At 38.4% G+C, this 14,131-nt stretch overlaps 1 protein-coding gene across 4 annotated transcripts in view; it reads left to right on the forward strand.

Annotated features, from left to right (window-relative positions):
- Positions 1-14,131, forward strand: part of LDB2 (LIM domain binding 2) — a 216,309-nt gene that overhangs the window by 165,324 nt on the left and 36,854 nt on the right. For all 4 annotated transcript variants that reach the window (XM_084286787.1, XM_084286789.1, XM_084286788.1 and 1 more), the window contains exons 4-5: positions 2,917-3,039; positions 4,647-4,730. In XM_084286787.1, coding sequence (XP_084142913.1) covers positions 2,917-3,039; positions 4,647-4,730 — 207 coding nt within the window. The remainder of the gene's footprint in view (positions 1-2,916; positions 3,040-4,646; positions 4,731-14,131) is intronic.

Genomic DNA, 14,131 nt, shown 5'->3' on the forward strand with positions numbered 1-14,131 from the left:
ATTCATTTCGACATTTTCCCAGTTAGAGCAGCTCACTGCTTACTGCAGCATTGGATAAATGTATCAAATGGCATTTCCAATTTTTTTTCTTCTAACAAATATGGCTGGAACTTGCCTATCAGTGAGAATATGAACAGTTCACCTTGTCTTTAGAGGGTGGCTGCTCCATGTAAAGTGAGGCATACATTTAAAAATTGATTTTATCACAATATAAATAAATACCATAAAATATACAATTAGTGAATTAAAGTGGAGAAAAAGAGACCAAAGCTGTAACTACTGTGTTCATTTACCTGGTAGATGTTTCTTTTCTTTTTTTTTTCTCCAGGTAAAGGAAAGCATTAGGGGTGTTTCTACTACTCCGTTTACCAACACTCCAACTTTATGTGTAGCCAAATTGTTTTTCTGCAGTTTGTGATTTTTATATTTCCTGATAAACTCACAAAGGCGAGCCTTACCTTCACCAGAGGAGCACCCACTGGTAGGACAAGTCTCCTCCTGTGCCCACCAGTGGGTCCATTGGCTTGATTCACAAGCATAGCACTAAAAAACTCACGGTGATTTTGATCCTTACTAGCAATCTTAGGCATTTCCCAGATTTGTGTAAGTGTTAGATTTCTTTCCAAGCAAAGAGTCAGGGTTGAGAAGTGGTTATTAACAAAAGGGGGAAGAGTTTTAGGTACATTGTACCAGGGCACTGAGAATCTGAGCAATAAGGAACAGGACTTAAGTAATTTCTCATCTGTGCAAGCAGCTGAGTTTCCTACAATTAGTAAGTGCAGTGAAGGGGTTAAAAAGCTATTGGTTAGTTTGAGAAATGTTCTTTTTTAGTTTTTTCCTGGCCTAGTCTAGAGCAACCACGTGATATACTGAATGCCTGCCAGCCTCTTTCTTGTTGATCCTCCGGAGACCATCTGTGCTGGGGGCATTGATTAGAGTGTGTCTGCTGGGATTACATCTTTTCTGTTGCCATGCCAACTAATCAGCTGATTTTGGTTACCACAGAAACAAAATGTCAGAGCTCACAGTACGGTAACATGAATTCAGCACAACAGAAAATGTTTTCTTAATTGGAGACCCTTTTGATTTTTGGGATTCTATGTAAAAGGCAGCATTAAAAAAAAAAAAAAAAAGAAAGAAAGAAAAGAAAAAAAAGAGGCCCATTTAGAATAAGAACTGCACCAATTTTATTGATTAAAAGCAATGCACAAAATTCTGCTCTACATAAGGAAATTAAATTCCTTTATAAGATGTATATATTTTTACCACTGTGATATGAGGTATGTGTTTCAGTTTTATAATTAAAATTTGTTAATGCCATTGCATAGAATAGATCTGTTAAGAGCTGTGGGCTTCTGAGCTTAACAGAAGAAACATTTGAGAAGCTACAGGTATTATTAAAAAAAAAACAATCTGAAGTATTTTCACGTTAAATGGTCAATAATCAGGAACTTTGGCCTCAGTACAGTGACATTAATACGAGAAAATGTTTTTCTTCTTGTATGAATTCTTCTGTGCACACGTGTATCCCTGTGTAATTTCATAGTGCAAGTGATGTGAAAATCAAAATCAGGGTCAAATGACAAAATAAGTCACATTAAGAATTTCAAGGCATCACTGAGGTATGCTGAAAAGGACAGAGGAGAACCTGTTGCAACATTCTTCTTCATAGCTCTACAGTAATTTGTCTGTGTAATTTGCCTGTTAAAATTACCTATATGTTTTTGCAGGAACAGCCATGATGATGTTAAGTGAACTGTTAACCAGAAAAGCCACACATTGCTTTAGTGGGAACTAGTCAAATCTGAGCTGGGGCTTGTAAAAAGGCTCAGCAGGCTCAACCAAATCTAGGATGGCTAATTGTTCAATCAAATATTGGTTGTATTAAAGTTGGAAGAACCATTTATTTTAAAAGCTATTACACCCTGTGTCCACAATATCTCTATACCCTGCACTTGGAAGTTTACTTTGAACAGGTTGTAAGTTCAAGCATCCAATTAAAAAAAAAAAATCAGCTACAGAGATAGCTAAATTTTGGATCATTTATTTGTTCCAGAGTACCCCTAGCCAGGCATGTATTTTGCACTCACTTATTTTAAAGACGGCCAAAGCATTTTTTTTTTTTTTTTCAAATTAAAGTTGTGGACAGTTTTCTTTTCCAGTAAGAAAAGAAAATACACACTTCCTTAGACATGCCCCCTCTCAACACTGGATGAGCCACTGTCTATGGATGCAGCTGCACTGTGCATGACCGCATCCTCTGGCTGTTCATTGCTGCCCCATCCCTGTCTAGCTTTCTTTGTAAGGGTGGTATTTATTAAAGTAGATAAGAAATGGAAGGGAAAAAAAAGGGGGGGGGGGGGGGGGGGGGGGTTAAATACCCAGAAAAGACAAAAATACTTGGGAAAAAAAAAAAAAAAAAAAAAAGGAAAACTGTCAAGAACCACCACAGCCATTCAGGGCACTCAACTAGAGAGGAAAGGAAGGTTTACATGCCAGTCACCGTAAGATCAGTGTAAGAAAAGCTGGGAATGGTGGGGTCAGCAACGTGACACTGAGTATACGCAGTTGGGCCACGGTCACCTCTACGGTGAGGTTGAGTCATTAATTACCAGTCATGAACCGAGAGGGAAAGAGAATTGACGCAATAGATAAAATTTAGTGAGCACTATACTCTATGTTTGTAAGATGCTATAAAATCCATAGTATTATAAGTTACTGTCTCTGCAGTAAGGCCAATGAAGTCATTTTCCAACATTCGCTTTTTCTCCCCAGAAGAAAGAAAAACAATTAGTCCAGCAGAGATGAACTGCTGATGGTACTACTCTGATATTTTTGAATGTTATTTGTTCAAGATACAATACCATTGAAAACAAAATTCTTGGGAATTTATTTCATGCATTTTATGTATTCTAGGTATGCACTGAAGGACGTCTTATCTTGGAGTTTACTTTTGATGATCTTATGAGAATAAAAACATGGCACTTTACTATTAGACAGTACAGAGAATTAGTCCCACGCAGCATTCTAGCCATGCATGTAAGTAATCCTTTTTTCATTTGACCTAATGCAAAGAGCTGAGATTAGGTTTATGAAGAACTCCAGCAAATTTCACACCCAAGGCAATTAACTATAAATATTTTGTTTTGCCTGCAACTATGTCCATTTACAAGTTCTTTCATCACTCCCTCCTTTCTCAACACTGTATTGTTGCCACTGTTGCTGTGTTTTCATTTTGGTTTAGCACAATTTTTCTTTTAGTCCCATTTGGTGGTCTGTATAGTTTGGGCCCAAAATCTGTTATTATTGATACTAACTGCAGTAACATCAGTGAATTTTCATCACTGTAGATACAAATTATGTTTAGTCTTTAAATGAAGCTAACTAATTTTGCTTTTGCAAGAGACAGAAAATAAATACCATACATTTACTCAGAATCCTTCAGAACCATAATCCAGGTGTTCTTTTTTCATATTTCAAGGATGTTTTCTTTTGTAATTGGATGAAAACACACACAATGGAACATTAAAATATTAAATATTCTATAGATTGAAGTCAAAATATTGTAAGGTAAATCACTGGGGAGAAACAAAGGACAGAATATTATTGCTACTTTCAGTGCTGCATTATGGAAGCATTCAGATTAGTAGCGCTCCATATCCAAAATTAATTGCAGGGCTATGGATTTATAGAGGGTAAAAATACAGCCCCAAAAGCCCTTATTTTGACATCAAGTTACTTAGACAGCCAAAGATAAAGATATATTTTCAAATAGAAGTTTTAAATAACGTAAGTGGCTCAGACTTTTTTTTGAAAATGCTGTTACAGACTTGAAGAAAATACACTTGAAAAATTTCCCTTACATTTCTATCTTTTTTTTTTTTTTTTTTTTAAAGAGGGATGATCTTGTGAACTCTTCAATACTATCCCATTAAATGAAGATAGCTGTAAGCAATGTTTTATATTTAGGGGAGTTGTAATTCAAAGACAGTAAGGGACTAGAGCCGGGTTAGCCAGTGACCAGCAGGTATTAATTTTAGTAATGAGATTGATCTCATTTTAAAGAGGAGACTGGTCTCACAGGTAAAACTCCCAACTAGGGTCAGAGAAGGACTGTACTCATGTTTTTCCTGTTTCATCTGAGGAAAAATAACCTGGCCAGGAGGGCTCTTCAGTCTGTCCTTAATGCCCCTCATGCGATTAGATCTGCTGAAGGTGCCTTGATGAGTTCTCTCCGCTTCAGTTTCTTGTCCACAAAAAGAAAGCAATAGCTTCATTACTCCTGCCTTTATCTGTTTAGTCTCTTGGTCCTCCAGTCAGCACATGGAAGGCTTGAAGTCTACCGTGATCCTTTGGGAAGTTCGTTAGTGGGACTCTGCTTGTTTGCACCCCATGTGTGACCTGACTTCCTAGGGCTATTTCTTGAATGGGCAGGGATATTGGAAAACAGTCTTCATTTTGCTCCCATTTTGTAAGGTTTTGCTTTTTCCTGTGCAAACAGAACACTGTAGCTTATGACATAAATTTAGCATCAATAGGAATGGCATATTGCTTCAGAGAACCATCCCCACATTTCACCAAGCACATAAAGAAAAAACAAATAGATGAAAAGCAAAGTGAAAATTCTCTTTCCCTCTGTTGTTTAGGCACAAGACCCTCAGGTGCTGGAGCAGCTGTCCAAAAACATCACTCGAATGGGTCTGACAAACTTCACCCTCAACTACCTCAGGGTAAGCATACCATAGCTAACGATTATTGCAAGCATTTTTTAAAAGTCACTGTTAGGTTTGAGTTAAGGTAATGAGAGCAGAGCCTGTGTCAGTCAGGTAAGAAATGGACCTAACTCTTAATGAGGAAGAAGGAGAAACACAGAAACTGCACTAAAGATGTAGCTGCTATTAATGCAGCATTACAAAGGGGAAGAATTTTGTTAGGGAGTTGAAGCAATGTGTGCATAGCTCCCTGTTTTTGATGATCTTTCTTCTCAGTTTTGAAAAATTGGTTTATTTTTTTGCAAGTAAGAAATTCCCGACCATTTTTCCTCTCTGTTTCACTGTTCCTGAGAAAATGGCAGCTCATTCTTACTAAGAACTGCCAGTCTTCTCCACCTCTTCGACCTCCCCACCTCCCCTGGCAGAGGCAGGGCTGAGCAAAATCTCAGCCCTGTTTGCAGCAGTTCCTCAAAGCAGTCCTCACTTCTCTTGCTTCTGGGAGCCTGAGCTCCCTCCTCAGCCTTGCATTGAATTGAGTGTGTTTTTTTTTATGATTAAATAATGCATTTGTTCCCATTGCTTTTTGACCCTTAAAGTGCATTCAAAGTTTGGAAGTTTATTTTTATTTTTGAGAGTATTCCCTGGTGTGGGCTTACAATGCATACACTGAAATATGGGTTTGTAGAGTTCATATTTCAAGGTTAAAATTCAGATTTTTCTTATTCCTAGACATGCTGTTAATAGATAAAATGGGGCAAATTGCTCAGTGATAGACCAAGCTAAATTGTCCAAGAATATCTGATTTTATTCCTTCTAATTGTGTAATTATTCGAGATGCTTCTTTAAGATGGGAACAACACTCTAGAAAATGATTTTTTTTTCAGCCTAAGGTAGGGTTATACCTGACAGTCTTTATTTTAGCTGCACTTCTTGCAGGGCTGTGATCCTTGTAACAGCTTCCCTAAGGATGGAGTCCTACCCCCAGAGTGTTTTGGACTCCAGTGGGGGACACTGTGTAGGATGGAGACATGTGGTGAGATCTCTCTCGCTGCATGTCCACAGCTTAGAGACAGCCTGTAGCTGTCCTTCCCCTTCCAACAAGATAAGCCACTGTTGATAGTTGCTTATGTTGTGTTGGCGTTAAAGATACCATTCAAATCAGCTGCGTTATGCAGAGCAGGTCTGCTGTACTGTAACTGAAGGAAGAATTTGGCATGAAACCTCAGAGGAACAAGACATTGTGTTAGAATTTCCCATGTATAAATTCAGGAACAGTATGTCTACGTTGTGTGCATTGTATTCTTACAATTAGCTTAGCCCCTGGCCTGGTTTGGGGTGACCATTGTGCTTCAGTAACGTTGACGCACCCACACTGCTGTCATCTCACAGCTCAGCGCCCTGGAGCACGTTCTCCAGAAATTCCCTCTGGGGTTTCCTCGTAAGTCACACCACATTTTGCATTATGGCAAACTGGGCAGCAAGCAGCTCTCTTTGGTAGACTATTTCCATGTTTTCTTTCTGAGTTTTCCTATCTCACAAGGCTTTGCCCGGCTTTTGAGATCTTTGATTCCCTTAGCAAGGCTGGACACACTGGTGATCACTTGGAACGGCCCACGCTGGCTGTAATGCTCATCACACAGCCTCCACAGGGCTCCAAGGTTGAATCTGTGGCATTTTCCCTATCGCTGATCCCTTCCGGGTCCTTTGTGGCGTGTTCTGTGATTGCTGAATGTGACAATGCAAATGAGAAAGGCAGGGGCCCCGCTAGGACACAGCTGGCACCGCGCACCCGTGCTGCTCCCCCTCAGCATCAAAAAAAAAAGGAGGAAAGGAAGAAAGAGGGGGAAGACAAAAAAAATAAAATAATAATAAAAAAATCCTCAGGAAAAGAAAACTGGGATCAAGATAAGCACTAGGGAGATGAGCACTGAAGTGGAAGGGGATGAAAAGAAGAAGTCTTACTTTTTTCTTCTTCCAGACTAGTTTGGTTAGCTTAACAGACATTAGGTCTCTGGGTGCAAAGCTTCCTCTGGCTCCTGCTGTGGTGATTCCAAAAGGAAATCTTTTTTTTTTTTTTTTTTTTTTTTTCTTCTTTTTTTTTTTTCAATCCAATCTTTGTGTCTTTCTTTCTTGCAGTGAGGATTTGATCATTCTGCTTTTTTTTTTTTTTCCCTTCAGATGTTCGGTTCATCATGGGAGCTCATATGAGATAATATGTTTCCATTTGGTTTACTTCTTTCCCAATTACTTTGTTCTGTTAATTTTAATATGAAAATCCTTTTTGAACTTAGAACTATAAAACCATGCAGTACAAACAAAACAACAACAAACAAAACAAAACAAAAAACAGTAAATGCACCAAGGTTTAAGGTGTCTTATTCTTTATTTAACCAGCATTTATTGTTATTTTATACAGTCTTCCCAGTATTTAGTAATTAGCACTGTTACATGTGTTTGAATAAGGATTTCAAACTAAGCATAAAAATGATTTTCATTTTTTTTCTGCTGCACACAGCAAAGGCTTGTGATACTCATAAGCGAAAACTTCACTGATGGGCAGAATTAATCATTTTTATTCTCCAACGTGCACACAGCAGCAAGCCATGCTGCAGTCTCTTAAAAGGCAGAATTTAAACCTGGATTTCAGATGGTTGTGATATAAAGGTATAGCCTGTATTTTTTACACTCTAGACATCACAGAATGCTAAATCATTGCTATTTGGGATAATTGCAGTTGCTGGCATGTAAACCTTCATTCCAAAGTGCCACATGCCTGTAGAGCCACAGCTTTGGATGTGTGCCCTATTTTTTCTTCATTCACTCTGAATAAGGCTGTCCAGCGTAGAAGAACATTGATTTTTTAAATCATATTTAATACAAATTTAAAGTATATTTTTTGGAAGATATTCCAGAACCTGGAAATGAATCGTTTTGTCCTGTGTCATTTGCCAAATGATTTTTCTCTGTTTTCTCTGGCTCTGTGTAAAACCATAGGCTTCCTTTCCTTCCAGTTACTAGTTTGTTTTGTTCCAGCATAATTGATTACCTCATCAATGGGGTCAGCAGACTTTGCTGTAGCTGCTGAATAGGAGTTGAACACACTGTCTCAGAAATAATGAGCAAAATCTTGTAGGTTTTAAATTAATATCAAGCTTTTTAAAATGTAATTTCTCATCGAGTCATCAAGTAGTGGATATTACAAAGTATCAGATAATAAGGCCAAGACCTATATCCTAGTCTTAGTCTCTACAACTCCAGGAACAAACAGGGATCCTGTACAGAGTTTGAGAATGGAGACAGCACTCAGAAGAACAGTTTCTACCAAGCTACAATAATTTAGTCCCCACACATTACCTTCATATTTTTTTCTATGTAGTTTTCTAGTTGCTCTGCTATTTTATTTAGATCTTAGTGTGCAACAGATTTGAATGTATTCTAAACAGCAGCTGTATACCAGCAGCACTACTCACAGCTTGAAGCTCAAATGTTTTATGCTGCCATCTATAAAATGATCTACTCTCTCAAAATTTCTCGCATGATAAAAATGCCAGCCCCTACTGCCAATTAGGCAGGACTACCTGGCCTGAGCCTTGAAATATAGCTGTACCTTACCCAGCAGGCTTCCAAAAGTTTGCCTCTACTTTCTTGTACTGGATGGGTTGGGGTGATTTCTTAGAGCTCTTCTAAGGGCAGCGATAGCATCCGCCCCATGCCATGGGTCTGCTCTCGCAGCATGTTTGTTTGAGTTGGTGGAGCTGAGCCTGCATCTGCCCTTTGCAAAGTGTGTGCTGGAGTGGCAGAGCCTCCCGCCTGTGTCTGGAGAGACATCGAGGCAGGGCGATGCACAGTCCCATTTCCCCTTACATCCTGTATGGCTGCATTAACCAAGGCTTATCTGAGCTACAAATTATCCAATTTGTTTCCTCTATAAACCAATAATGAAGTGTTACTATTGCAACAGAGGACAATATTTTCTGAATTCCCCCTTTCACTAATTTAGTTTCTCACTAGACACTCAGATTTCTTCTGCTAGGAGTATAACATGAATTATTTAATGGGCCACAATTTTCTAAAGGCAATACTTACAATGCAATCAATCCATTTGTATGTATACCCATTGTGCATGCAAAATTTTCTTTTCAGTATGCAAAATAGACACACATGCAACAGCTTTAATGTGCAGGGAAATCTGTTTTTCTAAATATGGTTTCATGCATGGAAAAGATATAAACTCCAGTCATTTGGGTGCTAGTTTCCTCCTGATATGTGACAGTTCGTGGCAGCTATCTGGTCAATATTTTACAGCAGTTTGTGTATCTTGAGTGAAGAAGGAGAAACATTACATGCAAGCATTGTTAAGGATGCAAAGTCAGGTGCTCAGGGTAAAAAAATGCAGTATTTATAGTCACCCATTCAAGATTAATCCCTCTCCCTTGGTGAATAATGTTATGTTATCATCTTTTAACTACAGCGTTGTGTGTTGTGGTTTCCCCAGAGCCCCTGACTCAGACCAAGTGCTGCGGTGCTGCTCATTTCCTTGTAGGCTTTTCTGCAGCATCATTGTAGTACCTCATCTGCAGATGGTGGTGGTTATGTAGCACCCACCAGGTGACGAGCATTGTCATGTGGCACTGAGCACTCAGAGAAGCACACGTGTGGTGGCATGGAGCAGTCAGAGGAGGCAGCTAACTGGATGTGGCCATTCAGAGGAAATAGGGGTCTGATTTTGCAGGGCTCTTGGGGTAACAAAACTCTTGGCAGTTGGGTGCAGTCTATTGTCTCAGGCTAGCTATATAGCTGAAAAAGGAACAGACAAGTGTTTCAGCCTGTACTGGTGCAAATGCTTTTAACGTGACTACATACCACAGCAGAGCTCAGCAAGGGCAGTTTGTTATAGCAGCCTTTGGTTGCTCTAAAATCTATGCTCATCCTTTCCCATTCTGCAGTTCCCTTCTTCCTTCTTCTGCCATGTTTCAGTGTCTTCATCAGATAAGCACGACATCCTGCACACAGCAACTTCATTGCCTTAGTTCTGTGCACGGAGTGTGGAGCGTTAGGGAAGCAGGGTGTGTGATCATGTAGTGAGATGCTGTACTCGAATGGGTATGAGTAACAAGTTCTATTAAGGTTTCACGAGCTCTCAAAAGACGTGTTTTGGATTATTTAATCATTCTGGGGATTTTTCTATGAAAGCTGTCAATTTTAAAGAATTCTCAGAACTCTTGACACTGAAAGCAGACACAACATTCTGTAGACTTGATTCCTATAAATGGTAAAATTTTTCAACCTAAAACAATTCAGCTTGGGGCAACTCTCCCCAGGAAAACGCAATCAAAGTCAGAGGGTTCGCACAGAAGGATTCAGATGACTCTTAACTGGCTATCCATTATCTATCTGCGCCAACTATAATTAGCAGATTCTGCCAAGGTTCTCTGGTAATGTAATTTCTTGCATTTATTTCAGTAATGATCACAGTGGTTTCTTTTCCTCACTTTCATGCATCTAATGTTTTATAGACAATGTTATATGTCACTTTCAGAATAATAAATGAGAAGAAATGTGTTCTTTGCAACAGCTCATACAATCAAATGCTAGTTTTTCATTTTTTTTAATAAAGACACAATATCACAGAATATATATAGTAAAAATTATTCCATCATAAGCAGAAGAGATCAGAGAAAACAACACAGCATTTTTTTTTTTTTAGAAAAGAAGCAACCAGGATGGAGTGAGTGGGGAAAGGGAGCAAGGAAGGGAGAGATGCAGGAAGTGGAACAGGTAGAGAATGAGGCACCAGTGCAGAAAGGGTCTGAAAAGATGGAATCTGACGTAGCAGAGATAGGGCACAGGTTGGAAAAGTGACACTCATGTTGGTAACAATAATAGTATTGTGCTTTTTGTCCATTGATCTCTAAGTATTTTATTGACACAAATGAAGTGTGCTATTGATGGGAAGGATTGGATGGCAATTTTAAACTGGACTTTAGACCAGAGGACAGTCAGCCTGTGCAGTAGTGACAGCTCTGCTTCCTGTGTCTAGGAAGTAGATTTGAGTCTCTGTGGTTAACAGAAATTGTGGATGTCAGTAAAAAACGGGGAATGGGAGCTGAGCATAAGAGATCAGAGAAGAAATCAGGATTTTATCAGAAATGGTAAATTTTACACACATTCTGGAGATGGAAATGGCCAGTCTTCACACAAAGGGCACTGATGGGCTCATGAGTTTCAGTTAAGGAGAAAGATGTATTGTGTATGAACACAAGTCAGCTACTATGCCCACTGGACAGACAGACTTTATGACCTTTGAAATAAAATTAAGGTCTGGACTAATGAGAATGGAAAGATGATAATCTGCGATGTGAGTCCTTGAAGCATCCATGAGTAAGAAATAAGAATGAAGTTAGGTTGGAACAGTTTTAAAATAATAAAAAAAATAAGTTAGAAGGGTAAAAGAAAGAGAGACAAAGACAAAACAATAGCCATACAAAAACAAGCTACAAGATTTAAACTAATAATTTTATTTCAGAACATACAAAAAGGGGAGAGAAAAAAAGAAAAAAAAAGAAGAAAAAGAAAAGTCCAAGAATACAGCCACAGGCTCTGTTTTTAGAACACCAAATTAAAGCCTGGACTGGTATGCAGTGCAGTCATAAATAATAATAACTATTAATTAAGTTTAGGAATGAGAGCTGCAGAGGTATGATTTGTACGAAGACCTGAAAACGCCAAAACCAGCTCCTTGTTCAAAGCAATGAAGACAGCAAAAATTTTAATTAGTTGTTGAATATTGAATATCCATGGGTGTTTGGTGCAAATTGTTATGCAGGGAGGGTTGAGTGGTAGAAGAGGTCAAGAAATAGGCTTTTATGCAAAGCCAGTGGTTCAAATCTTTGTTCTTGGAAGCAGTTATTATAGAGCCTGAAATATTCATTGTAGAAAGCCTATGGCAGCCTATGGTCTGCTCTCTATTTGGAAAGTGAATCCAATACCTCCCCCATGTTTTTAATCTTCAGAAGGATTATTTCATGAGTGTGTTTATTCTGATATCAGAAGAAACTAGGTCAGACAATCATTTTAATAATTTTCTTCAGGTAGTTAACCTCACCGGTTAGCTTGCTTGTCCCTTCTCCCTCCTTTGCCACTTTTTCTATAGATAGTATGGTATTACTCATTACATATCTCTGCTGGAGAGATCTATTTTGATGCATTTCAAGATGAAATTCAGCTTTTCCATGTTTACATACACTGGAGGTACGCTTTGGGCTCTTGAATTTGTTCCTGTTTGAAGGATGCTCCCATAAAAGTCTCATCTTGGAGATCTTTTCCAACCTTAACGATTTTACGATTCTATGATCTCTCTTGTGTGACACCCCAATCTTTGTCTGTATGGATGGTGCCTCCCCACTTTGTGTCATTCAGAGTCCATCTATATCCTCCCACTTCTTCTGCTATAATCTCACCCTATTTTTATTCACAAAAGAAACTCTAAAAAGCAACATCTGACACTAAAAAGTAAAATACCACAAGCATATAAAAAGTGATTAATAGTCCTGGGTTTCTGTGTTTTGTATGGATTGGCTTACACAAAGCTAACTTTGTCCTCTGGTCATCTGCTCTGTACTTGCACAAGCACTCTCAGAGCTATATAGTTATTTGGGTCAATAGACTGGTCTGGTGGAAAAACTCATCATCCTTTCACCCAAGCAATGGTCATCCTCAATAACTCCCTTGGTGCTACTCATGTGGACAGGGAGTACATGGATTCCTATTTGCTAGCATCTGTCTTGAAGTTAGACCTCACCTCCAAATTTGCCATCACTGAAGGGAGAGGGCAATAAATGTGCTGGGGAATCCTTCAGATCCTAAGCTGTGAAGTTCCCTTTCTTACTTCTGAATCTGAGAACATTATAGCAGATGTGTCTGACCTTTTTTGCCCTTACACTGATACAAATATGTTCTCTTCAGTGGAGTGACTACTGACTTTCAGCAGTACAATTTAGGGCAGACTCTTGCTCATTCAAGATTACCATAATTGACAAAACAACTTGAATTGAAAACAAAATAAACAGAACGAGGAAAGGTTGGTTTATCAGTGCACTGGTTTTGAGTGAAAAACAGAATATGTATGTCTGTGTACATATATATAAAAATGGAATGCACGTTTTTGTAAGTACCCAAGGAACCTTACTCCAAGAAACTTAGCAGTTAATAGCACTAATTGAAACTATTTTCTATTTGTGCTAAACCTTTGGAAAACTTTGGTAAACTGTTTCACCGAAGTATGTACATTTCTATGAGTATCAGTGTTTATCTAGTGGTCATAAATGTGCAAGTCCATGCATTGCTTTTGATTTTAAAGTGTATCTTGTATTCATATTAATGGATATATCGATTGGTATATCTAATTAATGATACATTAATTAGATAAATTAAAGAAGCCCATGATTTTGCAATCACCTCACCTAATGTAGAGAATTTACAGACAGTGCTGATGAGCAGAAGCACTGAAGCAGGCCTGTACTGGTGCATACACAAAGCTTGTGAGCAGAGTGTAAGCAGAAGACATTTAAAAGATGTTAACACTGTTTTCCATCTGTTTTGTTTTACTTCTGGTACTGTGCTCTGCACAGCTAGAAACCTGCTATATTGAATACTCTTCCCTTCCCCAAAGGGCTTCCTTAATCCTGTGCCTCGTTACCTTTTCCCATCAGTGTCGCTGCCTCACCACTGCTTCACAATAAGGCAGTTTGTTAATCAAAGATCCAGTTCAACATCCATTGAAGTCAATGGGTATCTCTCCTTTGATCCAAATGTCATCTCATAGTTTTTCATTTATTCAGAGGTCTTTTATACCCATAAAATCCAATTTATTGAAATTAATTTCTCCATTCCCTTGGGCAATTTTAGCCATGAAAATGCCATGCTTCATGAACAACAACAACAACAAATGGTTATTTTTATTGCATTTTTTGTTGTTGTTTTGTTTTGGAGTTTTGTGACAAAAGAAAATTAACTTGATTTAGCCACAGATTATAGTTCTTAGGTGAGCCCAAAGGAACAAATATCAGCTCAAGGATCTGATTTGAAGAAAAGGTTTAGGAATATAAAAGAATGAAAGAATACAAAAGAATAGTGCTTTCATAGCAAGACAGAGAATTTTCTCATTTTATTAATCATTCAGGCAAAACTTAGAGCTGATTTAATTAAAGGACTGTGCACCATTTCTACTCAAGATAAGATGATTTTACATAAAGTAAGTATGAAGCACATGAAACAAGCCCAGAGCCCTATTCCCTAGCCTGATTTCATAGCATCTCATTTATGAAGCAGGATTGGACCCAGCCAGGTCTGGAACAAAACCTCCAAGGAAAATGCAAGCACTGTCTAAACAAAATGGTGTTGGTGATTAAGCAGAGATC

Source organism: Netta rufina (genome assembly GCF_964035555.1).
Source record: "Netta rufina genome assembly, chromosome: 4".
In the NCBI taxonomy this organism is placed as follows: Eukaryota; Metazoa; Chordata; class Aves; order Anseriformes; family Anatidae; genus Netta; species Netta rufina.